Source organism: Dendrobates tinctorius, unplaced genomic scaffold (assembly GCF_039654945.1).
Source record: "Dendrobates tinctorius isolate UK_male_01 unplaced genomic scaffold, ASM3965494v1 ptg000177l, whole genome shotgun sequence".
Taxonomy (NCBI): domain Eukaryota; kingdom Metazoa; phylum Chordata; class Amphibia; order Anura; family Dendrobatidae; genus Dendrobates; species Dendrobates tinctorius.
Window position 1 is genome coordinate 9,407,564 of NW_027361844.1, and position 24,626 is coordinate 9,432,189.

Consider the following 24,626-nt stretch of genomic DNA (forward strand, 5'->3'; position numbering starts at 1 on the left):
TCGGCCTGGTGGCTTGGATGAGGGTTCGGTGACCCCTCCTCAAGTGGGGGTACTGTTGTGAACACTTTTGACCTGACTTCTGAGTTTGGGCTCCCTCTGGTAGTTGCTGCGGGTAATGGAGCTGGTCGAGTTGATAGAAGTCAATCACCTGAAGAGGAGTGGAGGTCAGGTGTTACAGACTGGGAAGATTTAAGTGAGCAGGCTTCCTTCAGTTGTTGCTGGTGATTTGGTTTTATTCCTGTGCATTTTGAAGTCCGCTCGCCCCCTGCTTGGTCCTGCATTGTTCAGATAAGTTATTTGTTTGCTGGAATCTTTTTGCATTTGATCCAGTTTTGCCTTTCTCTGCTTTCTGCTTTGCTGTGTGGGTTCGGCATTGTTCTCTGTTGGGACCTTTGCCGGACCCCGTTCCATATGCCACAGCTTATGTCAGTCTGTTCAGTATTGCTAGTCCCCTTTTATATCAATATCTTTTGTTTTGCTTCCAGTTCACACCAGATTGCTGATCTAGTGGGGGGGGGGGGAAGAGGTCGTGTGGCCTCAGTATTTTTGCATATCAGACGTGTTGGATTTTTCTTAGGGTTTTGTGCATGATTGCAGACAGTATCTTTTCTGTCTTGTCCTATCTAGACAGTTTGGGCATCACCATTTGCTTGCTTTATTTTCTGCCTGTGTTTGTGCCTCATCTTGTCTCACCGGCAATATGTTTGGGGCCTATCTATTCCTTTGGGGTTCTACTCCGGGGCAGTTTAGCTTTCCCCTTTCTTTCTTTAGGCTTAGTTAATTCTTTGGCTGTGTCGAGGCGTCTAGGGCATCGTACGTACGTCCCACGGCTAATTCTAGTTGTGTTGTTAGTTTTAGGGGTCTGCAGTCCGCTAAGTTACCAACCTTTCTGGTCATCTGGTTGCCTAGCTTATTCCCCGGTTATCCTCCTCTGTGACCTAATCATAACAAGAGCAGGTGGAGGCATTGGTCTGCTCCAATCACCCAAATGTGCCTTTCAGGTTATCCCTCAAATACCCTCACTTGTCTTCCCTTCTTTTGAGGTCCATGCTGTCAGACACTACATCCCCTTCTCCATGCGAGTGGCGGTGGTGTATCGTCCTCCTGGCCCCTCCCATCAGTTCCTGGATCACTTTGCAACCTGACTTCCACATTTTCTCTCCTGCGACATGCCCACCCTTATCCTGGGAGACTTCAACATCCCCATTGCTTTTCCATTCTCCTACTCACCTTTTATCTCTAACGTCCTTCGACCTTTCACAGCTTACTAACTCTCCTACGCATGAAGACGGAAGCTGCCTCAACTTGGTCTTCTCTCGGCTTTGCTCAGTGGATGATTTCACAAACTCCCCTCTCCCACTCTCTGACCACAACCTTCTTTTCATTCTCTATCAAGAACTGCCATCCCGCTCAGGTCACCCCTACTTTCCACACTTATAGAAACATACAGGCCATTAACACCCAGAAACTTATGAAGAACTTGCAGTCATCATTGGGCCCTATCTCCTCCCTCTCATGTCCTGATTCTGCACTGAAGCATTACAACAAAACCCTGCTGTCACCTGTCACCTAACAAAAATATTCAACCTCTCTCTCTCTTCTGGTATTTTTCACTCCTCATTTAAGCATGCCATCATACATCCAATTACTAAAAAATCCCTCAACCAAAACTGTGTCACTATCTATAGACCTGTCTCTAATCTTCCCTTCATCTCAACTCCTGGAATGCCCGGTCCACTCCCGTCTTATCTGCTACCTCTCAGATAACTCTCTTCTCGACCCTCTACAATTTGGTTTCCGCTCTTTACACTCTACTGAAACTGCCCTCACTAAAGTCTCTAATGATATACTAACAGCTACTGTAAATCTAAGGCTGAGTTCACACGTCATGGTTTTTTTGCGTTTTCATGGCGGTTTTAAACGCGCGATTTTGCCGCGTAAACGCGAAAAATAAGCATCCCATGCAATCCTATGGGATTCCGCAGTGCTGTGCTAATGCTGCGTTTTTTTCCGCGGTGGAATCCGCTTTGCTCTGTTTTCCGCGGTGGAGTCCGCTTTGCTTTGTTCTGTTTTCTGGCTCCACTTCATCTCCTCTTCCTCTCACTGTTGGGGTACCTCAGGGCTCAGTCCTTGGCCCCCTTCTCTTCTCTCTCTATACAGCCCCAATTGGACAGACCATCAGCAGATTTGGCTTTCAGTACCATCTTTATGCTGATGACACACAACTGTACACATCATCCCCTGACCTTACCTCCGCTGTACTACAGAACGCCACTGACTGTCTGTCTGCAGTCTCCAACATCATGTCTGCTCTCTATCTGAAACTCAACCTCTCCAAAACTGAACTTCTTCTGCTCCCACCATCTACTAACCTCCCTAAATCTGACATTTCCCTCTCTGTGGGTGGCACCATAATAACACCCCGACAGCAGGTGCGCTGTCTGGGTGTTATGTTCGACTCCGATCTCTCCTTCACCTCCCATATACAATCTCTTGCCCGCTCATGCCGCTTACACCTAAAGAACATCTCTAGAATCCGCCCTTTTCTCACCATGGAAACAACAAAAACTCTCACTGTCACCCTGATCCACTCCCGCCTAGACTACTGTAATGCTCTATTAATTGGCCTCCCTCTCACTCGACTCTCCCCTCTCCAGTCTATCCTTAATGCAGCAGCCAGGGTTGTCCATCTGGCTAATCGTTTCTCAGACGCGTCCGCTCTTCGCCAGTCGTTACACTGGCTGCCAATTCATTACAGGGTACAATTCAAAGTACTTGTTCTCACCCACAAAGCTCTCCACAGTGCGGCACCCCCTTAAATCTCCTCCCTCATTTCTGTCTATCGGCCTAACCGACCGCTGCGCTCTGCAAATGACTTGCGACTAACCTCTGCCCTAATCCGTACCTCCCACTCCCGACTCCAAGACTTCTCCCGTGCTGCGCCAATCCTCTGGAATGCTCTACCCCAAAATATTAGGACCATCCACAATTTGCATAGTTTTAGGCGCTCGCTCAAAACACATTTGTTCAGAGCGGCCTATCACATTCAGTAATCAAAGTCATGTATGTGTGTGTGTAGCCCATTCACTATCTCCATCTAACCCCCACCCCCTGAAGATGGCTGGACCGTCATTGTAAATACATCATTGTAAATACAAACCTGTGCTTTGTATCCCCCCCACCTCATTGTAGATTGTAAGCTCCACGAGCAGGGTCGTCTTATTTCGCTTTAATTATTGTATTGTTAACGTTGTTACTTATGACTGTTGTGTTTGAAACTGTTCAACTGTAAAGCGCTGCGGAATATGTTGGCGCTATATAAATAAAGATTATTATTATTATTATATTGCGGTAAAAAACGCAGCATGCTCATTAATTTAGCGGAATCGCGGCGATCCCGCACCCATAGGATTGCATTGTTCCGCTTACTTCCCGCATGTGGCTGTGCACACCATGCGAAAAGTAAGCAGAACATTTGCGGATGGTACCCACGGTCCAGAGAGGAGACTGTCCTCCAGGCTTTGGGTACCATATCCCTGTAAAAAATAGAATATAAAAAATATTGTTATTCTCACCTTACGGCGTCCCGCGCAGCCTTCCCGCCTCTCTCCAAGCTCCTGGCATCTTCTGGTCCCAGTAATCCTTAGCGAGAATGACTGCGATGACGTCGAGATCTCACCGGAGCGCGACGTCTCGCGGTCATTCGCGATGACGTCGCGGGAGCGCAACGTCTTGCGGTCATTCGCGCAATGGATTACTGGGACCGGAAGCATGGAGAGAGGCGGGAAGGCTGCGCGGGACGCCGGAAGGTGAGAATAATAATAATTTTTATTTTTTTTATTATTTTTTACATTTTATCTTTTACTACTGATGCTGCATAGGCAGCATCAATAGTAAAAAGTTGGTCACACTTGTCAAACACTGTGTTTGACGAGTCTCTCCAACCTGTCAATCAGTTGTCCAAGCGATGCTCCAGATCGCTTGGAAAACGCTAGCATTCTGAAAGCTAATTACGCTTCCGTGGGAAAATCGCGGGAATTTAAAATGTGATTTTCCCACGGAATGGAATTCCGGAATTCTCGCGGTAATTTCCGCGAGAGGTCCGCTACATGTGAACATAGCCTAATGGTCACTACTCCATGCTAATTCTCTTGGATCTCTCTGCAGCATTCAGCACTGTGGATCATCAGCTCCTCCTCACAATGCTCCTCTCCATCGGCCTCAAGAACATCGTTCTCTCCTGGTTATCCTCCTATCTCTCTGACCGCTCCTTCACTGTATCTTGTGCTGGCTCCTCCTCCTCCTCTCATCTTCCACTTACTGTTGGGGTTCCTCAAGGATCGGTTCTAGGTCCCCTTCTCTTCTCTTTGTATAATACCCCTATTGGTCAAGCAATCAGAAGATTCGGTTTCCGGTACCATCTCTATGCTGATGACACTCAATGTCAAGGGCCCACCAGTAACATTGACTTTGTGGGGGCCCTATTTTTCATCTGCATACAAATATTACACTACCCTTGTTCACAAATTTACCTATATCTCTACTGTATATAATAAACTAGATAGCTTGGTTAATGAATGATGAGATGCTGCTTTTTTTCTGTACAGAGTGAATCAAGTGAATTACTCCCATATAGTGGGGTTGGGGGCCCAGATCTGCACAGGGGCCCACCGGGGGATTCCCCTGTTACCCTGTGGACCAGTCCGAGCCTGCACCCAATTATACGCTTCTTCTCCTGACATCATGCCTGCCTTTATAGAAAACATCGGTGATTGTCTTACCGCTGTTTCTAACATCATGTCCTCCCTCTGTCTGAAACTGAACCTGTCAAAAACTGAACTCCTAGTGTTTCCTCCCTCTAACTTACCTATGCCTGACATTGCCACCATTACTCCCCAGCAACATTCCCGCTGTCTTGGGGTCATACTTGATTCAGAACTTTCCTTCACCCCCCACATCCCATCACTGGCTCGCTCTTGTTATCTGCACCTCAAAAACATTGTAACAGCTCCAGTCCCAGCTCCAGCCCCCACTTACCGTGCTGCACGCGCCTCCCGGCACGCTCCTGCTTCTCGGCGTGTCCCCGTGCCCGGCCTCTGGCTCCCCCCGGCGTCGGGCACCTGCGCACTGCTTGACTCCTGGCACGCAGCCTCCTGGGTAGAGTGACGTGCTGGCCCTGCCTCCAACATGGAGGCGCCCACCTCTACATATGCCCGGCATCTGGGCAGGTAAGTCGCCTGTCTATCAAATGCGGTGGTGCTGTCTCGTGCGGCGTTCTCTGTGTTTTCAGGCCCCTTCACCCTTGCCTCTGTCTGCGCTGTGCTCTGTGTCTCTGGGTTCCTCGTCCTTGTCCTGCGCTGTCTCTGCCACTCCGTGTCTTCCTGCTTCTCTCTCCGTCTCTGTACTGCTCCTGCCGCCTTCCCGTCCTACCACATTACCTTCCTTGTTTGCCTATCCTCCCGCCTAGTGCATCATTGTGCTTCCTCTCTATTGCAGCCTCCAGTCTCTGTCGCCCCTGGCTCTCCGGTCCTGTGCCCAGCTTAAGGCCTCTGTGTTCTCCGGTGTTCTACTGTACGGATACGTCTGTGCCTTCCTCCAGTCTATTGCACCAGTCGTCCCTTTGGTTCCGGCTGTCGCGGTTCTACCCCCTGTGGGGTCTGTCCCTAACACTCCCTGTATAGGGGGTGGTCCTCACCTGGGTGCTCGCCCTCGGGGGCTCCGGAACCGTGACCCAGAGGGTCCACTTCTGGGTAACTTTTGCTTTCCTCTTTTGCAAACCGTAACAAACATTTCTAGAATTCGACCCTTTCTTACTTTTGACTCTGCAAAAACTCTCACTGTTTCTCTTATTCTTTCTCATCTGGACTATTGTAACTCTCTACTAATCAGTCTCCCTCCTCTCCAAACTCTCCCCTCTCCAATCTGTGTTGAATACTGCAGTCAGGATCATATTTCTCACCAATCGTTATAACGATGCTTCTACCTCGTGCCAGTCATTACACTGTTTACCCATCCACTCCACAACTTATTACCCTCACCCACAAAGCACTCCATGGCTCAGCACCACCCTACATCTCCTCCCTCGTCTCAGTCTACCACCCTACCCATGCCCTCTGTTCTGCTGATGACCTGAGGTTAACATCTTCAATAATCAGAACCTCCCAATCAGGGCTGGTTTTAGGCAAAGTGGGGCCCTAGGCAAAGTTTAAATTGGGGCCCCAAATGCTAACATATTGCACATCACACAGAAACATTTCGGTTGTATTTACATGCGCTGAGTTCAGGCCGCTAAATGAGTGTGATGGACAATATTGAAGAAGTCATTCAAACACTTGTTTCCCGAGAGGCGTGCTTTGCAGGGGAAGGGAGCAGTCCTGTGTCTTAGGAGCTCCTGAAAATTCCCCTATTTTAAGCTACTTAAAGGGAAGGTGCCATCCAAAAAAATTTTTTTCAGCAATTGAAAAAATGTAAAGAATTAATGTTTACATTTTCTTAAAAAATATTATCGTTTGTTTTTAATTTTGCAAAATATGAAAAATAATTTTAAAAAGTTTGGCATTTCCACTTGTTAACACTAGGGGGAGCAGCTACTGAAATCTGGCACAAAAACCTATGACATCTATAGACACAGTGAGCAGCCATTTTGATGGGGCTTGCAAAGTTACTGACTGTCTTTGCATGTAAAGTCTGGATCAGAACAGGCCATCAATCAGCAGACATGTTTCCTGGATTTCTGTGGAGCAGACAAGCAGACGGTCCATCCATGTGAATAAAACACAGCGCTCTTTGTACAATCCCTGGCACCGAACAGGGCGCCCCCCACAGACCAGCACACTGCTCTCCTGAAATACTCTGTGCTGCTGTCGCCCTGCTCCTTCCACCATACATCAGGCCCCTGTCCCCTCGGTTTCACACATCGCCAGGACGGGATCTGAGGAGAGGAATGGGGTCTTCGGTCACCGAGGATGGCAGGCAGCAAGGATTCTGGGAGCAGAGTGACAGCAGCACAGAGTATTTCAGGAGAGCAGTATCACACGGGATAGGATTAGATACACGGCTCAGCAGGCAGCATCACACAGGAGAGGATTAGATACACGGCTCAGAATACAGTATCACACAGGATAGGATTAGATACACGGCTCAGCAGTCAGTAGCACACAGGATAGGATTAGATACACGGCTCAGAATACAGTATCACACAGGATAGGATTAGATACACGGCTCAGCAGTCAGTAGCACACAGGAGAGGATTAGATACACGGCTCAGCAGGCAGTATCACACAGGAGAGGATTAGATACACGGCTCAGCAGGCAGTATCACACAGAAGAGGATTAGATGCATGGCTCAGCAGGCAGTATCACACAGAAGAGGATTAGATGCATGGCTCAGCAGGCAGTATCACACAGGAGAGGATTAGATACACGGCTCAGCAGTCAGTATCACACAGGAGAGGATTAGATACACGGCTCAGCAGGCAGTATCACACAGGAGAGGATTAGATACACGGCTCAGCAGGCAGTATCACACAGAAGAGGATTAGATGCACGGCTCAGCAGGCAGTATCACACAGGAGAGGATTAGATACTTTCTGCTGAGCCGTGTATCACACAGGAGAGGATTAGATACCCGGCTCAGAATACAGTATCACACAGGATAGGATTAGATACACAGCTCAGCAGACAGTATCACACAGGAGAGGATTAGATACACGGCTCAGCAGACAGTATCACACAGGAGAGGATTAGATACACGGCTCAGCAGAAAGTATCACACAGGAGAGGATTAGATACCCGGCTCAGAATACAGTATCACACAGGATAGGATTAGATACACAGCTCAGCAGGCAGTATCACACAGGATAGGGTTAGATACACGGCTCAGCAGGCAGTATCACACAACATGTTTTGTAACTTACTATTTTTTTGCAAATTATATAAAATTGCGGCACCTTCCCTTTAAGCTTACTAAAAAATGGATTATTAATCTTAAAAACATTGGGAATATGCCAGGACCCAGCCAAAAGAAGATTGGACCCAATCCTGAGAAGAGAAATCTCCTTAAAGGCCAAACAGCAGCAAGGAACATGGCAGAGGGCTCCCTGCAGGTGGAGCCAGGCAGAGCAGAGAAGCCGGCGCTCCCTAACACACATCGGACCAAAGGGACTTTTGCTGGGGTGAGACCTCCTCTCACTGCAACCCCGGCGTCAGCTGTCCGCGGTGGGGAGAGGTGCCGGAGGCAGAGGTGAGCGTGGGCACCGGGGGACCAAAGAGAGGAGCCGTGATTGACAGAGCAGGCCAGCTCGGCGGGGCTTCCCCAGTGAAGAAGCCTTCTGCTCCTGCCGCCCCGAGACCAGCCCACCCAGACTTACACAAGCAGCAGGAGATCGCTGTGCTGAATGGAGCGGGGGCGCTGCGGAGGGGAGAGGGCGACAGCTCTCCTGCGGATCTGACGGCGCTGATGGGACACCTTTGGACGGGAGGCACAGAAGGCGTGAGCTGCGGTATGAAGCGGCTGTCATTGATAGTGAGAGCGTCTGCACAGCTGAGAGACGGGAGCATGTCGGAAGGACCTTGTGTGCAGATGAAGGGACTCCCTCCGGACACACGCAGGGTAATGGAACCTTGGGAGGGAGGAAAGAGCAGAGAAGTAGCGCTGCTCAGCTGCCACCAGCGGTGGGAGGGAAATCCAGGGAGCAGGGAAGCGTGACTGTGAAGCACTCTCAACCTGGGACTGCTACTCACTGGAAGGAGGAATCCCCTGGAGCGCATTCTGACAGCCAGGTCCTGCTCAATAAAACTAGTGATCTATTAATAATTGGTGAAGGTCATAAGAATGAACAAAGGAGGAAATCAGAAGAGCAGACACCTGCAGTGGTGAGCACAAGCCCATATCTTGCCTCCTTGCCCCATTTAGTAATGCAACAAGCCAACTTCAACCCCTCTTATAATGCCGCTGATTTAGTGGAGCTTGATGACAGCAATTCTGTACATAATAGATATACAGCAACAGACCTAGTGTGGAAAGTATTGATCTGGAAGTTTTAATCAATGAGGAATTGCAACAGAATCATGAAAAATGCTTAAACCCTAAAGATAATCCTCTGTTAGACAAATGCAAATTGATTACTAGAGGGGGCAATCTAAATTGTACCAACCAAAAGGGGGATCCCTTTAAGCAAATACTTGACCATCAAAAGGCTTGGTTGGAGGCTTTTTTGGAGAAGAATAGGCGTCTTTCAGCAAAATGCATTACAGATTTTGTACACGAGTCTAATGTCTCTGTAGCAGGCCCGGATTGGCAATATAACCAACCGGGCATTTTCCCGCTGGGCCGCTGTCACGTGGGCCGCGGGCGGCAGCGCCCGATCATCTGGCCGCTTGCCAGCTGCTGCGGCCACTGTTGCTCCTGCCGCCGGCCCTCTGCGGGCATGGCGGTGATAGTTTCAAGTTCCTCCCGCACTGCAGGGAGATAAGCCGCCACGCCCCCCCCACGCACCCCATCCTCGCCTTAGCATGAGACCTCCCCCCCCCCGCCGCCACTCACAGCGTCGCACTCGCTTGCCTGCTCGCTCTGTTCGCAGGACCTGTGATGAGGTCACAGGAGGGGAGGAGTCAGGGGGTCACATGATCAGGAGCCTTTGTCCAGACCCCCGATCATGTCACCCCTGACTCCGCCCCTCCTGTGACCTCATCACAGGTCCTGTGCGCTCAGCCTTGCCTCTACCGTCTGCAAGACTCTGCTTTGCTGTTGTCATGGTGCTGGTTGAGGTAAGTATGTGTGGGGTCAGGATTTACAGTGTGGATGTAGCAGAGCTGTGTGTGTATGAGGTGTACGGAGCGGAGCCGTGTGTGTACGAGGTGTACGGAGCGGAGCCGTGTGTGTACGAGGTGTACGGAGCGGAGCCGTGTGTGTACGAGGTGTACGGAGCAGAGCCGTGTGTGTACGAGGTGTACGGAGCGGAGCCGTGTGTGTAGAGGTGTACGGAGCGGAGCCGTGTGTGTACGAGGTGTACGGAGCGGAGCCGTGTGTACGAGGTGTACGGAGCGGAGCCAAGTGTACGAGGTGTACGGAGCGGAGCCGCGTGTACGAGGTGTACGGAGCGGAGCCGCGTGTACGAGGTGTACGGAGCGGAGCCGCGTGTACGAGGTGTACGGAGAGGAACCGCGCGTGTACGAGGTGTACGGAGAGGAGCCATGTGTGTACGAGGTGGACGGAGTGGAGCCGTGTGTGTATGGAGTGGAGCCATATGTGTACGGGATGTACGGAGCGGAGCCAAGTGTGTACAAAGCATACAAAGCGGGCATTTCCCACGGACACAGGAGTACACGGCGGAGCCCCGAGGAGCATTTTAAAACACACACATGACGTTCCACCTGAAGTGATGTGCTGGAAGCTGACCGGAAATGAGATAATTTCTTGAGGAGATTGTGACGGAACCAGGAATGCTTCAGATCCATCACCGTGTCCTCCTCCGACAGCACTGACAGCGGGATCGCCTTGGATTCGGGGATGCCCGCCATGTGAGCGGATCATGATAGGTCCTGCACTGGGAGGCTCAGGTGGGCACTACAATGGGAGCCGGGCTGCTATAGTATCTTTGTAGAATCTTTCTTTATTTCTTTCTCTCTTTTTCTTTCTTTCTCTGTTCTTTCATTCTCTGTTCTGTCTTTCCCTCATTTTCTTTCTCTCTCTGTTCTTTCTTTCTCTCTCTGTTCTTTTTTCTCTAATCTTTCTTTTTCCTCTCTCTGTTCTTTCTTCCCTCTCTTTCTCTCTGTTCTTTGTTTCTTTACTTCTTTCTGTCTCTCTCTGTTCTTTCTTTCTTTCCCCTTTCTTTCTCGCTCTCTCTGTTTTCTTTTTTCTCTCTCTCTCTGTTTTCTCTCTTCCTTAGTGCCAGTCAGTGTGCCCATAATGCCAGCCACTGTGCCCTCTGTACCAGTCAGTGTGATCAGCAGTGCTATATGGGTGCGATTAGGTGTGGACATGGGTGTGACTAGTTGTGAAATGGGTGTGGCTGGGCGTGGCCAAAAATTTGCAGCTGCGCGCGCCGCAGTCTTTGTCCATCTTTCCCTTCTTCAAAAGTTGGGAGGTATGATAGGGGTGGCTATGACCAGGGGGTCTGGTTGCCCAATAGAGAGCAGTTCTGCCAGGAATTCTGTAATCATGCATACAAAAGGGGACAGAGATTTGGGAGGAGTACTGTACCTAAAAGCAATAAATAGGACTGAGCTGAAATACTGGGCACAGCTGTGACTACATGTTATATAGTCGTGTTAATCTCCTCTCACTTCTTGTAAACTACAACTACTCTTGGGCAGCACGGTGGCTCAGTGGTTCGAATCCCACCAAGGACAACATCTGCAAGGAGTTTGTATGTTCTCCCCGTGTTTGCGTGGGTTTCCTCCGGGTACTCCGGTTTTCTCCCACACTCCAAAGACATACTGATAGGGAATATAGATTGTGAGCCCCACCGGGGACAGTGATGAAAATGTGTGCAAACTGTAAAGCGCTGCGGAATATGTTAGCGCTATATAAAAATAAAGATTATTATTAAAAGATTATTATAACTACAAGTGTACAAAGATATTATATAGTCACCATGTGACTAGTGGGCCTGTGTAACTTCAAATGCCAGGGCTGAATTTTAGTCCCAGTCCAGCCCTGCTCTGTAGTTAAAGGGAAAGTGTACCAAATTACAGAAGGAGGGTTGCAGCTGAATGGTGACACGTGTATAAATAGTTTTAGCCGTTCTGAGTCAACCCATTCATCACAGGATGATGGCTGGGACGCGAATGACCTATCGGGTCATTCGTTGAAGGACTTAACGAGTCTTCATTCAGGGGAGTCGTTTGGGGAGGTGGACTCGTATAAAGAATACCGGAGTGATTTCTCTGAAGATAGTCTCAGAGGTGACCTCATCCTCACACCCTTCTTATGAGGGAGACACCAGATGGGAGACAAATACCTCATTGTTAGACACTATACCCGCCTCAGACAACTATCCAACAGAAAGTTATTTAGCCAGGTTGTATAGAGCTTTTTTGGAATCATTGGATATTCCTACTGATAATCTTATAATACAGGGAAAATCCTTCAAACAACAAACTGACTCTAAGGCAACTGAAATTTTTGTAAAAAATCTTTTTAAAGACACTTTGCTGCGATTAACAGATGACTCGTACCCTAACTCTATTAAGGGATCTGATAACGTTATGAATAATGTTAAAACACCTGACCCTTTCAAAAATCATGAGAATCTGTATTCGGTGCATCCTCAGAAACTTCCCACACTCTCTGATTCCCTGGTTAAATTACAAAACGACATTATCACCTTTAAAGATTCCCTGGCTAATTTTGAGGACTATAAGCGGAAAAACAACCTAAAGATAAGGGGAATTCCCGAGTCAGTGATGCCTTCAAAATTAAAAGAATATATCTCCTCGATGGCTTCCCATATGATCCCAAATCTTAGGGAACCCAACTTGATTGAAAAGGCCTTCAGGATACGCAGGCCACCCTCTTTACCACAAAATGTGAGCAGAGATGTTATAGTCTCATTTTACCACAATTGGGTAAGAAATACTCTTTTGGGGTTGTCATGGGATCCTCTTCTCCTACAGTCCCCATATAGCCACCTGATGTTCTTCAAGGACCTGTCTAAAACCATCTTACTAAAGCGCAAATCGTTTTATTCTGTGACCCATGAACTCTTGCACAGGGGAATTTCCTACAACTGGACTCAATTTTCCACTCTGCAAGTGAAATACGTATCTAAAATAATATCTGTTTCCTCTCCAGAAGAAGGACTTGATTTATTGAACTCTGTCGGAAAAACTTCTCCTAGGACCACTCCTGGACAACATTCGCCGCCTAAATCAGATCTCCATCCAAACTGAGCGGCTTGGACTTTACGACAATCTTGTTCTTGGTTTCTTCTTCCTTTTTTCTTCTTAATTCTTATTTTGGAACCATTGTGTTTAAACAATTATACTCTACTTTATGGCTTTTAATGAACCGGACTCTGCCTCCACAAGGTCTTAGGGTCACACTGTAGTGCACCCGGACACGACAGGTCTACATATATTTGTTAAGTGTTAGCTATTTTGTGTAGTTTTGTGATTTTACTCGTGTACTAATACTTTTTTCCCTTTTAGGTGTGGAAAATAAGTAACTTATGCATACACTGATTACTGTTTTCTACCTGCTGTTACTTGACATAATGACGCCAGTAATAAGTAACTTTGTTTTTTATTATAACTTACTGCTTTCTCAGACTGAAGATTAGCGACGTATCATGTGTAATGTAATTTTTATTTTGCAGATACTGGAGTTAGTAATAGGCTACTTTTAATAGAACCTGTACAAAGCTACACATGTATTCTATGTAACTCATGGTTATGTACATGTATGTATGTATGCCTGTCTTTCCCCTATCTTTATAGGGGTATTCTTTTTATTTCTTTCCCTATCCCTTCTTTCCTTTTTTTTTACCTCCCTATTATCCTATTTTCCTACCTTGTCCCTTATATTTTACCCACACCCTATTAAAATTTTAAAACACCAATAAAGATCATTTGAAACAAACACTTGTTTCCCGGCCTCTTTCCACCATCTGAGAAAGAATGATGGGAACAGAACGATCACTAATGGATCACTAAGGGTGTGTGCACACATTGCGGTTTTTGCTGCAGATTCGTAGCGGATTTGGTCCTGTGGATCCGCAGCAGTTTCCATGCTTTTTACAGTACCATGTAAATCTACGGAAAACCAAATCCGCCGTGCACATGCTGCAGAAAATTCCACGCAGATTTGCTGCGGTTTATTTTCCGCAGCATGTTACTTCTTTTTGTGGATCCGCAGCTGCAGTGTACGTTCCGGGACATACAAATCAATCAATCTCTCTCTCATCCGCACTGCCAAACCGCACTAGAACCTACATCAAATCCGCTGTACACATGCTAGGAATCCGCAGAAAAAATGCTTGTGTTTTACCCTGCGGTTTCTGCCAAGAGATATGGATTCTCTGCAGAAAAAGCCACAGACTAATCCGCAACGTGTGCACACACCCTAACAGGTCACTATACAGTAGCATATCAGCAGCACATCTATAGTTTACACCCTAGTCCTCCATATAATATAATCTGCCCCATAGTCTGGGTCGCCCCCGTCTCCCACCTAGGGCAGCGGGGTACTCGGTACCGGGCTGGTGTCAAGGTGGGAATGTGTCACAGCAGCAGTGACCCGGTCCGTGGCCCTGGGCGCCCAATTTCAATGGCGGTGATGTTAATGGTGTAATAGTTTATTTGGATTGTTCGTGACGCCACCCGTGGTGTTTGGCAAGTAAGATGTTGAGCCAACGCTGCATACAGATAAGCTGGGACTGATGGTGTGGTGCAGCAAAGATGGTGTAGCTCCCCACAGGTGGAGCTGTAGTCCCAGGGCAGTGTAGGTGCAATGGATGAGGAGAGGCGCAGAATGGTATAGATGTTGTTACCCAGGTGTAGCGGTGCTGGAATAACTGGAGGACACCAGGGTGTGTGGTTCCAAGGCTTTTCTCACTGTTTGCAGTTCACACGCACGCCTGCCTCCGTACTGTGTTCTCCAGGTCAGGGCTCCAGCCAACCTCCAGGCAGGATAAGATTCTCCCTTCCACACTCCGCCAACATGTACCTTACTGAACGACTCCTCCAATGCGCCTTTAGGTGCGAAGCACTCCAGTACTTAGTTACCCTGGAATGCCTCTCTCTAGGTGTTCCTAGTCTCTACTTGTATGACAGACAGCTGTAGGCTGCTTCGGGGACTCCTCACTGCATCCCGGCTCTCTATTCAGTTGCTGTTGTGTCCCAAGTCTATGATGGGAGCAAGGCGTTAGTAGCTCACTACTCCGGTGTCTGCTGCTGGGCATAAAGATCCAATCAACCTCGGGGACCGGGCCCCGGCCTTTGCTCTCTGGACTGGAAGGGTTCTCTATCTTTCTTCAACCAGCTTCCCACCATCCTTCTATTCTCCTTCGTTCCGATCTGTTGTATCTCTCTTATGGAAGGTTAGGTTATCAATCTTATCAGTCTCTATCTCTGGTCTTTCTTGTGCCAGCAGCCCAGATCACTGGGACCTGCTGCAGCACGTCCTTCAGACACCCATAGTCTCTCTTCTCTCCCTCACCAAACAACAACCTTCACTCTTCCCACTCTTTTATATCATCTCACTCCACCCGCCTCCCAGCACATCTCGTGTTACGAAGCAGGGTTCCACGAGGGGTGCTCTGCTAACCCCCAGCCTGAAGCTGTTAGATGGCCCCACTGAACTATCCTGTGTGTGGAATGCAGGTGTGGAGTGTGGTCAGGAGTTCCCACCTTACCTGGATGGTGGGGCACTACACCTTAGGAGAAGGTGCAGTACCTCTGTGACGACTGAAGCCTCAGGGGCGCCACATACCCCCCCGTTAAACATAGCACATCCGCGGGCTGCAAGACAACAAAAGGTACAATACAGGAACACACAAACATTTTTACATGCTGTTTAACAATACTTATCTAATCTTCCTAATGTAGGAGGCACATTTCTTAAACGTTACAAACAGGCTAACTTCCTCTCTTAGTATCAAAAATTTTCTTAAGTGCAATTCTTAATTCAAAGTGCTATACTCAGCACATTTTCTTTATTACATTTGCTATCAATTATTCTCTTTTTCTTTCTCTCTTTCTCTACTGGACGCGAGACACTGACCATCTACACTTGGCCTGTCACCTGTCACTTTCAATTCTTTAGTCTTTATTCAATTCTCACATTCTATCTCAAAACTTTTCTAATCACATATTCTATGAAAGACATTTACTTTTCATAAGACACAACATTATCAAATACGTTATCATAAAACATTCAATGATTCTTGCAAAGTGCTGAACACTGCTCCCAGCCGGGATTTCTTGCAGTGTCCCTTGAGGTAGACATCATTCTTCGAAAAGTGTCCATGCAAAAACATCAACTTCGCAAAGTGTCTTTGGGTAACCATTATCTTCACAAAAGGGTCCTATATGTAAAACCAAGAAAGGGCACCTAAAGGGGTGCAACTATTTACAATAAAAGTTTTGGATCATACAGCGTTCATGATCTCCTCAGTTCCAAATGTAGAAAAAACGCTGCCAATCAAAAGCAGGGCAACAAAAGTGCTACCAGAAAAACATGATAGCAAAACAACAAAGCACAACTGGTGCAAACAAACCCTCCTGGGTAACGAGATTTAGTTTAGGTTACTAGTGCTGTTCCCCTCCAGGGGCTGGTATACCGGTCCCAGACCAGATCTAGCATGACCTGGCCAGCCACTGCGACCGTGGTGCACCCCAGGGCCTTCCCAGTTGTTGGGACATCAGACATACCTGGGGCCCCCTGGTGGTGTGGTCTCTGCTCCGGTGCAGCGGCAGCAGTCACCACAGATGTAGGCCCCTCCTGGGCGTGCGGCCTGCTCAGTCTCCATAAGGCCTCCTGCCTCAGTCGCAGACGGCACGTCAGCTGGGCGATTTCGTCCTCCAGCTGCTGGCGGTTCATCTCTGTTACAGGGTCGGAGCCTTCAGCCATGGCGCCGGGGAGTTCCGACTCAACCTCCGCACACTCTCCAGGCCTCGTTCCCTCACTCTCCAAAATGGCGTTCTGGCGTTCTTCTTGCTCCGCCCTTCTGCTCGCCACTGGCTTCCCCTGCCCCTCCTTCCGGGGGCGGCGTCTTCCAGCGCCTCCATACCAAGCCAGTATACGAACCCCTCGGGGGGTGGGCCATGCATCTGTTACATAGTAATTCAGGCAGGGAAGGCCCAAGACTTTTCGCGGTCTTTTCTTAGGACCTCTCATCTCTTCATGCCCTTCTTCTCCGCGACAGCGGCCATTTCTAATGTCCATTTTACAGTCTATTAAATTTGGTCTTTTGCACATTTTCAAAAGTTGTAAATTCAAGGCACACAGAACCCGATGGCATCGGGTCTCGTCATCCTGTTCGTGACGCCAAAATTGGGTGGCCCCCGTCTCACACCCAGGGCAGCGGGGTACTCGGTACCGGGCCGATGTCAAGGTGGGAATGTGTCACAGCAGCAGTGACCCGGTCCGTGGCCTTGGGCACCCAATATCAATGGCGGTGATGTTAATGGTGTATGTTGTGAGTTCATTCTCCCCTTCACCTTTGATGTCTGATGAACTCCCTCTGCTGGTGAAGAGAGGTAGTGAAATTGATTGGGATGGGAAGAACCTGTCATCTGAACAGGCGGAGTGTGATTGGACATCTGGAATTTCTGAGTGGATATAAGGCAGCCGACGCCCTGCAGGGCCACTGGTGACCCTTTCTGCTCTGAGCTCTTGCATCCAGTTTAGTTCCTGTCTACTAAAAGCTAAGTTTTTTGCCCTGCTATTATTCCATGAGATTTTGTCTGGTTTCCTTAGTGTTTGTATTCAGCCAGTCCTGGTTGGGACTGGCTGAATTCCATTTTTGTCTCTGATCAGTTGATCTCTTTGCTCTGTTTTCAGAATATACCTGAGTGCTGATATAGTGATTTTGAAGTCTAGTGACTTCAGGGCCTTTTTCCCTATCAGACGGTTGGGACATTTTTAGTAGGGTTTTTTGCGGATTGCAGCCAGCATCTTTTCTGTCCTGTCCTATCTAGTTAGTTGGGCCCCATCGTTTGCTCAGCCTGTCTTTCTGTCTGTGTTTGTGTTTTCATCTGTTTTTCACCTACATGTTGGGGGCTGTCTATTGCTTTGGGGTCTGCTCTGGGGCAGTTTAGATTTCCCCTTTCCTTCTTTAGGCTTATGTAGTTCTCCGGCTGTGACGAGGAGTCTAGGGCACCGTAGGAACCCCCCACGGCTACTGTTAGTTGTGGTGTATAGGATCAGAGGTCTGCAATCCGATAGCTACCAACCTCTCCGGTTTTCTGGACTTAGCTTGTATTTTTGTTTCTCCTCCTCCGGTGACTCATTCATAACAGGTGTAATAGTTTATTTGGATAGTTCGTGACGCCATCCGTGATGTTTGGCAAGTAAGATGTTGAGCCAACGCTGCATACAGATCCGCTAGGACTGATGGTGTGGTGCAGCAAAGATGATGTAGCTCCCCACAGGTGGAGCTGTAGTCCCAGGGCAGTGTAGGTGCAATGGATGAGGAGAGGCGCAGAATGGTATAGATGTTGTTACCCAGGTATAGTGGTGCTGGAATAACTGGAGGACACCAGGGTGTGCGGTTCCAAGGATTTACTCACTGTTTGCAGTTCACACGCACGCCTGCCTCCGTACTGTGTTCTCCAGGTCAGGGCTCCAGCCAACCTCTAGGCCAGATAGGGTTCTCCCTTCCACACTCCGCCAACATGTACCTTCACTGAACGACTCTTCCAATGCGCCTTTAGGTGCGAAGCACTCCAGTACTTAGTTACCCTAGAATGCCTCTCTCTAGGTGTTCCTAGTCTACTTGTATGACAGACAGCTGTAGCCTGCTTCGGGGACTCCTCACTGTGTCCCGGCTCTCTATTCAGTTGCTGTTGTGTCCCAAGTCTATGATGGGAGCAAGGCGTTAGTAGCTCACTACTCCTCCGGTGTCTGTTGCTGGACATAAAGATCCAATCAACCTCGGGGACCGGGCCCCGGCCTTTGCGCTCTGAACTGGAAGGGTTCTCTTTCTTTCTTCAACCAGCTTCCCACCGTCCTTCTATTCTCCTTCGTTCCGATCTGTTGTATCTCTCTTATGGAAGGTTAGGTTATCAATCTGATCAGTCTCTTTCTCTGGTCTTTCTCGTGCCAGCAGTCCAGATCACTGGGACCTGCTGCAGCACGTCCTTCAGACACCCACCATCTCTCTTCTCTCTCCCTCACCAAACAACAACCTTCACTCTTCCCACTCTTTTATATCATCTCACTCCACCCGCCTCCCAGCACATCTCGTGTTACGAAGCAGGGTTCCACGAGGGGTGCTCTGCTAACCCCCAGCCTGAAGCTGTTAGGTGGCCCCACTGAACTATCCTGTGTGTGGAATGTAGGTGTGGAGTGTGGTCAGGAGTTCCCACCTTACCTGGATGGTGGGGCACTACACTTTAGGAGAAGGTGCAGTACCTCTGTGGCGACTGAAGCCTCAGGGGCGCCACATACCCGCCCGTTAAACACAGCATGTCCGCGGGCTGCAAGACAACAAAAGGTACAATACAGTAACACACAAACATTTTTACATGCTGTTTAACAATACTTATCTAATCTTCCTACTGTAGGAGGCACATTTCTTAAACGTTACAAACAGGCTAACTTCCTCTCTTAGTATCAAAAATTTTCTTAAGTGCAATTCTTAATTCAAGTGTGGTCAGGAGTTCCCACCTTACCTGGATGGTGGGGCACTACACCTTAGGAGAAGGTGCAGTACCACTGTGGCGACTGAAGCCTCAGGGGCACCACACCTCCATATAGTATAATACACTCCTCAGTCATCCATATAGTATAATACACTCCTCATAGCCCTCCATATATTAAAATACACTGCTCAGTCCTCCATACAGTATAATACACTTCTCATAGTTCTTCATATAGTATAATGCACCGCCATAGTCACCCATGTAGTATAATTCACTTCCCATAGCATAATGCACCCCATAGTTCTTCTTGTAATGTATTCCCTATAGTCCTCGATACAGTATAATGCAGCCCACATATAGTATAATGCAGCCACCCAATAGAGCATAATGCAGCCACCCCACAGAGTATAATGCAGCCCCACCATACAATATAATGAAACCTCCATAGAATATTTTGCAGCCCCCCTCTAATAGTATAATGCAGCCACCCCTTAGAGAATAATGCAGCTACCCCAGAGTATAATGCAGCCACTCCACAGAATATAATGTAACCACCCCATAGAATATAATGCAGCCCCTCCATAGAATATATGGCAACCCCCTCATAGGATATAATGCAGCCACTTCATAGAATACAATGTAGCCCTCCTCATATAGTATAATGCAGCCCCCATCGAATATAATGCATATAATACAGCCCCCCATAGAATATAATGTAGCCCCAAATAAATATAATACAGCCCACCTCCCCTCCCCATAGAATATAATGTAGCCCCCCATATTATATTATACAGCCTCCCCCTATAGAATATAATGTAAAATGTAACCCCCATGGTATATAACACAGTCGCATAGTATATAGCCCAGCACCACATGGTATACAGCCCAGCCCACCATGGTATATAGCCCACCATGGTATAATACAGCCCAGCATGGTATACAGGCTGTATACCATGCTGGGCTGTATACCATGGTGGGCTGTATAATACAGCCCAGCATGGTATATAGCCCCCCAGAATAGTATAATACAGCCCAGCATGGTATAATACAGCCCAGCATGGTATATAGCCCCCCCCCCAGTATGGTATAATACAGCCCAGCATGGTATAATACAGCCCAGCATGGTATATAGCCTCCAGAATGGTATAATACAGCCCAGCATGGTATAATACAACCAAGTATGGTATATAGACCCCCCCAGAATGGTGTAATACAGCCCAGCATGGTATATAGCCCCTCAAAATGGTATAATACAGCCCAACATGGTATAATACAGCCCAGCATGGTATATAGCCCCCCAGAAAGGATTAATACAGCCCAGTATGGTATATAGCCCCCCCCAGTATGGTATAATACAGCCCAACATGGTATAATACAGCCCAGCATGGTATATAGCCCCACAGAATGGTATAATACAGCCCAGCATGGTATAATACAACCCAGCATGGTATATATCCCCCCAAGAATGGTGTAATACAGCCCAGCATGGTATATAGCCCCCCCCAGCATGGTATAATACAGCCCAGCATGGTATTTAGCCCCCCAGAATGGTATAATACAGCCCAGCATGGTATAAAACAGCCCAGCAAGGTATATAGCCCCCCAGAAAAGATTAATACAGCCCAATATGGTATAATACAGCCCAGCATGTTATATAGCCCCCCCCAGCATGGTATAATACAGCCCAGCATGGTATATAGCCCCCCCCAGAATGGTGTAATACAGCCCAGCATGGTATATAGCCCCCCCAGAATGGTATAATACAGCCCACCACGGTATAATACAGCCCGGCATGGTATATAGCCCCCCAAAATGGTATAATACAGCCCAGCACGGTATAGTACAGCCCAGCATGGTATATAGCCCCCCAGAATGGTATAATACAGCCCAGCATAGTATATAGCCCCCCCAGAATGGTGTAATACAGCCCAGCATAGTATATAGCCCCCCAGAATGGTATAATACAGCCCAGCATGGCATAATACAGCCCAGCATGGTAAATAGCCCCCCAGAATGGCATAATACAGCCCAGTATGGTATAATACAGCCCAGTATGGTATATAGCACCCCAAGAATGGTGTAATACAGCCCAGCATGGTATAATACGGCCTAGCATGGTATATAGCCCCCCAGCATGGTACGATATAGCCGAGCATGGTATAATACAGCCCAGCATGGTATACAGCCCCCCCAGAATGGTGTAATACAGCCCAGCATGGTATATAGCCCCTCAGAATGGTATAATACAGCCCAGCATGGTATAATACAGCCCAGCATGGTATATAGCCCCCCAGAAAGGATTAATACAGCCCAGTATGGTATATAGCCCCCCCAGTATGGTATAATACAGCCCAACATGGTATAATACAGCCCAGCATGGTATATAGCCCCCACAGAATGGTATAATACAGCCCAGCATGGTATAATACAACCCAGCATGGTATATATCCCCCCAAGAATGGTGTAATACAGCCCAGCATGGTATATAGCCCCCCCCAGCATGGAATAATACAGCCCAGCATGGTATATAGCCCCCCAGAATGGTATAATACAGCCCAGCATGGTATAAAACAGCCCAGCAAGGTATATAGCCCCCCAGAAAAGATTAATACAGCCCAATATGGTATAATACAGCCCAGCATGGTATATAGCCCCCCCCAGCATGGTATAATACAGCCCAGCATGGTATATAGCCCCCCCCCAGAATGGTGTAATACAGCCCAGCATGGTATATAGCCCCCCCAGAATGGTATAATACAGCCCAGCACGGTATAGTACAGCCCAGCATGGTATATAGCCCCCCAGAATGGTATAATACAGCCCAGCATAGTATATAGCCCCCCCAGAATGGTGTAATACAGCCCAGCATAGTATATAGCCCCCCAGAATGGTATAATACAGCCCAGCATGGCATAATACAGCCCAGCATGGTATATAGCCCCCCAGAATGGAATAATACAGCCCAGTATGGTATAATACAGCCCAGTATGGTATATAGCACCCCAAGAATGGTGTAATACAGCCCAGCATGGTATAATACGGCCTAGCATGGTATATAGCCCCCCCGCATCGTACGATATAGCCGAGCATGGTATAATACAGTTCAGCATGGTATATAGCCCCCCCAGCATGGTATGATACAGCCGAGCATGGTATATAGTCCCCCCAGAGTGGTCCCACAGTCCAGTACTCACACTGATTTAAAAAAAAGAAAAAACCACCTCACCTTCTCCTCGTGCCTGCGCTGCTGGCTGCTCCTGTCTCCTCCTGCTCTGTCTGGCACACAGTGAAAGCGCGATGACGTCATCATCAGAGGCAGAGCGGGGAATGATGGTAAAGGGAGCGTCAGCTGACGCTCTCTCCTCCATCACTACCTCCTTCAGTGCGGCGGCGGCGGGAGTCGGCGCTGGGGGGCAGGCGGGCCCCCCTGCCTCACAGGGGCCCCATAGCGGCTGTGTGATGTGCCACTGGCTGGGGGCCTCTGGAGGAGTGGGGGCCCTAGGCAGCTGCCTGGTCTGCCTGCCCCTAACGCCGGCCCTGCTCCCACTCCCGTCTCCAAGACTTTTTGCGTGCTGTGCCAATTCTTTGGAATGCACTATCCAGGTTATTATGATTAATCCCCAATCCCCACTGTTTTAAGCATGCCCTAAAAACGCATTTGTTCAGACTGGCCTATCGTCTCAATGCATTAACCTAACCATCCCTGTGTTGCCGTTCCAAAATTTTTACCATAACCAGGTTCCTCGCATCATGTCCTCACATGCTTTATGCATTTAATAGCTGTCATGATCCAGTCCAGAGTTTGTTTTCTGCTGTCTACTCTTTGGACTGGTCATGCGGGGGTTAATCCCCTCTGTCTTGTTCTGGAGCTGGCTGGACTATTTCAGTCCTCTGTAGCCTGCGGGCCAGCGTCAGCTATACTGCAAGCTTCCTACCTAGTGCCTCTGACCTGTATTCCTTTAATGTTCCTTCTGCCCCCGATTATCTGGACTTGTGTATGACTCGGCTTGATCTCTGGACTTTGCTTCTGGTTTTTCCGTTTCTGATACCACGCTTTCCGACTGGCTTTTGACCCTCTGGCTTGTACCCTGACAGGGGCTTACATCTTATGTTTCTGATACCACGTCCCTGACTACGCACTTGCTGTCTCCCTTGGTACTTCTGCTCCTGACAGTTGCTGACTTCGGCTAGTTGGCCACGCTTTCGTTACCTGTGACACCTGTGCTGCTGCTCTGTGTTACTACGCTGTGTGCGTGTGCAACCTCTCTTCCCTCTCCAGCACCCCCTGGTGGAGGTTGTGCTGTACTGCACTGCTGCTGCACGTTACACTAGCTTTCATAGCTCTCTGTGTCTGTATTGTTACATACTTAGGCTGATAACCGGTTCATGCAGCATTACATGAACACCCAATTCTTACACTTTGGCTGGTCCGAACAACGAAAGCAATTGTTACCATTTACCTTTCGTGTCTCCCCATTTCCTCATAGATTGTAAGCTTGCGAGCAGGGCCCTCATTCCTCTTGGTATCTGTTATGATCTATGTGATTATTGTTATGCTGTAATGTCTATTGTCTGTACAAGTCCCCTCTAAAATGTAAAGTGCTGTGGAATATGTCGGCGCTATAGAAATAAAATTATTATTATTTGGTACTTTGTGATGTATCAAGTGGTGAGTCATTTGACTCTATCTACACAGTATCTCATATTTTGATTATCACACTCCTATCATTGTATCATTGCAGCAGCTCTACTGACCATTCAGTGATGTCCCTATGCAAGGCATTCTGTATTTTTTATAATATGTTTTTATATCTTGTAGGTTGATTGATTTTAGTATAATAGTTCTCTTCTTTACTCTGGCTGGCAATCTTTAGCCCGAGCATGTTTTGGATATATCCTTGGGAATTGCTTATGATCATCTTTTGGTACAAACCCTTCTTTTATCAGTGTATCAGTTTTTATACAGTGCCTTGCGAAAGTATTCGGCCCCCTAGAACTTTTCAACCTTTTCCCACATATCATGCTTCAAACATAAAGATACCAAATGTAAATTTTAGGTGAACAATCAACAACAAGTGGGACACAATTGTGAAGTTGAATGAAATTTATTGGTTATTTTAAATTTTTGTGGAAAGTCAAAAACTGTAAAGTGGGTCGTGCAATATTATTCGGCCCCTTTACTTTCAGTGCAGCAAACTCACTCCAGAAGTTCATTGTGGATCTCTGAATGATCCAATGTTGTCCTAAATGACTAATGATGATAAATATAATCCACCTGTGTGTAATCAAGTCTCCATATAAATGCACCTGCTCTGTCA

General features: G+C 47.9%; 1 protein-coding gene across 2 annotated transcripts in view; it reads right to left on the reverse strand.

Annotated features, from left to right (window-relative positions):
* The window catches only part of LOC141054264 (thioredoxin domain-containing protein 6-like), a 198,963-nt gene extending 190,316 nt beyond the window's left edge, over nt 1-8,647 (reverse strand). Inside the window, exon 1 of one of the 2 annotated variants that reach the window (XM_073551531.1) lies at nt 8,370-8,647. In XM_073551531.1, coding sequence (XP_073407632.1) covers nt 8,370-8,519 — 150 coding nt within the window. In that variant the 5' untranslated portion in view covers nt 8,520-8,647. The remainder of the gene's footprint in view (nt 1-8,369) is intronic. The other variant, XM_073551535.1, reaches the window with a different exon arrangement.
* Between the last annotated feature and the right edge of the window lie 15,979 nt (nt 8,648-24,626).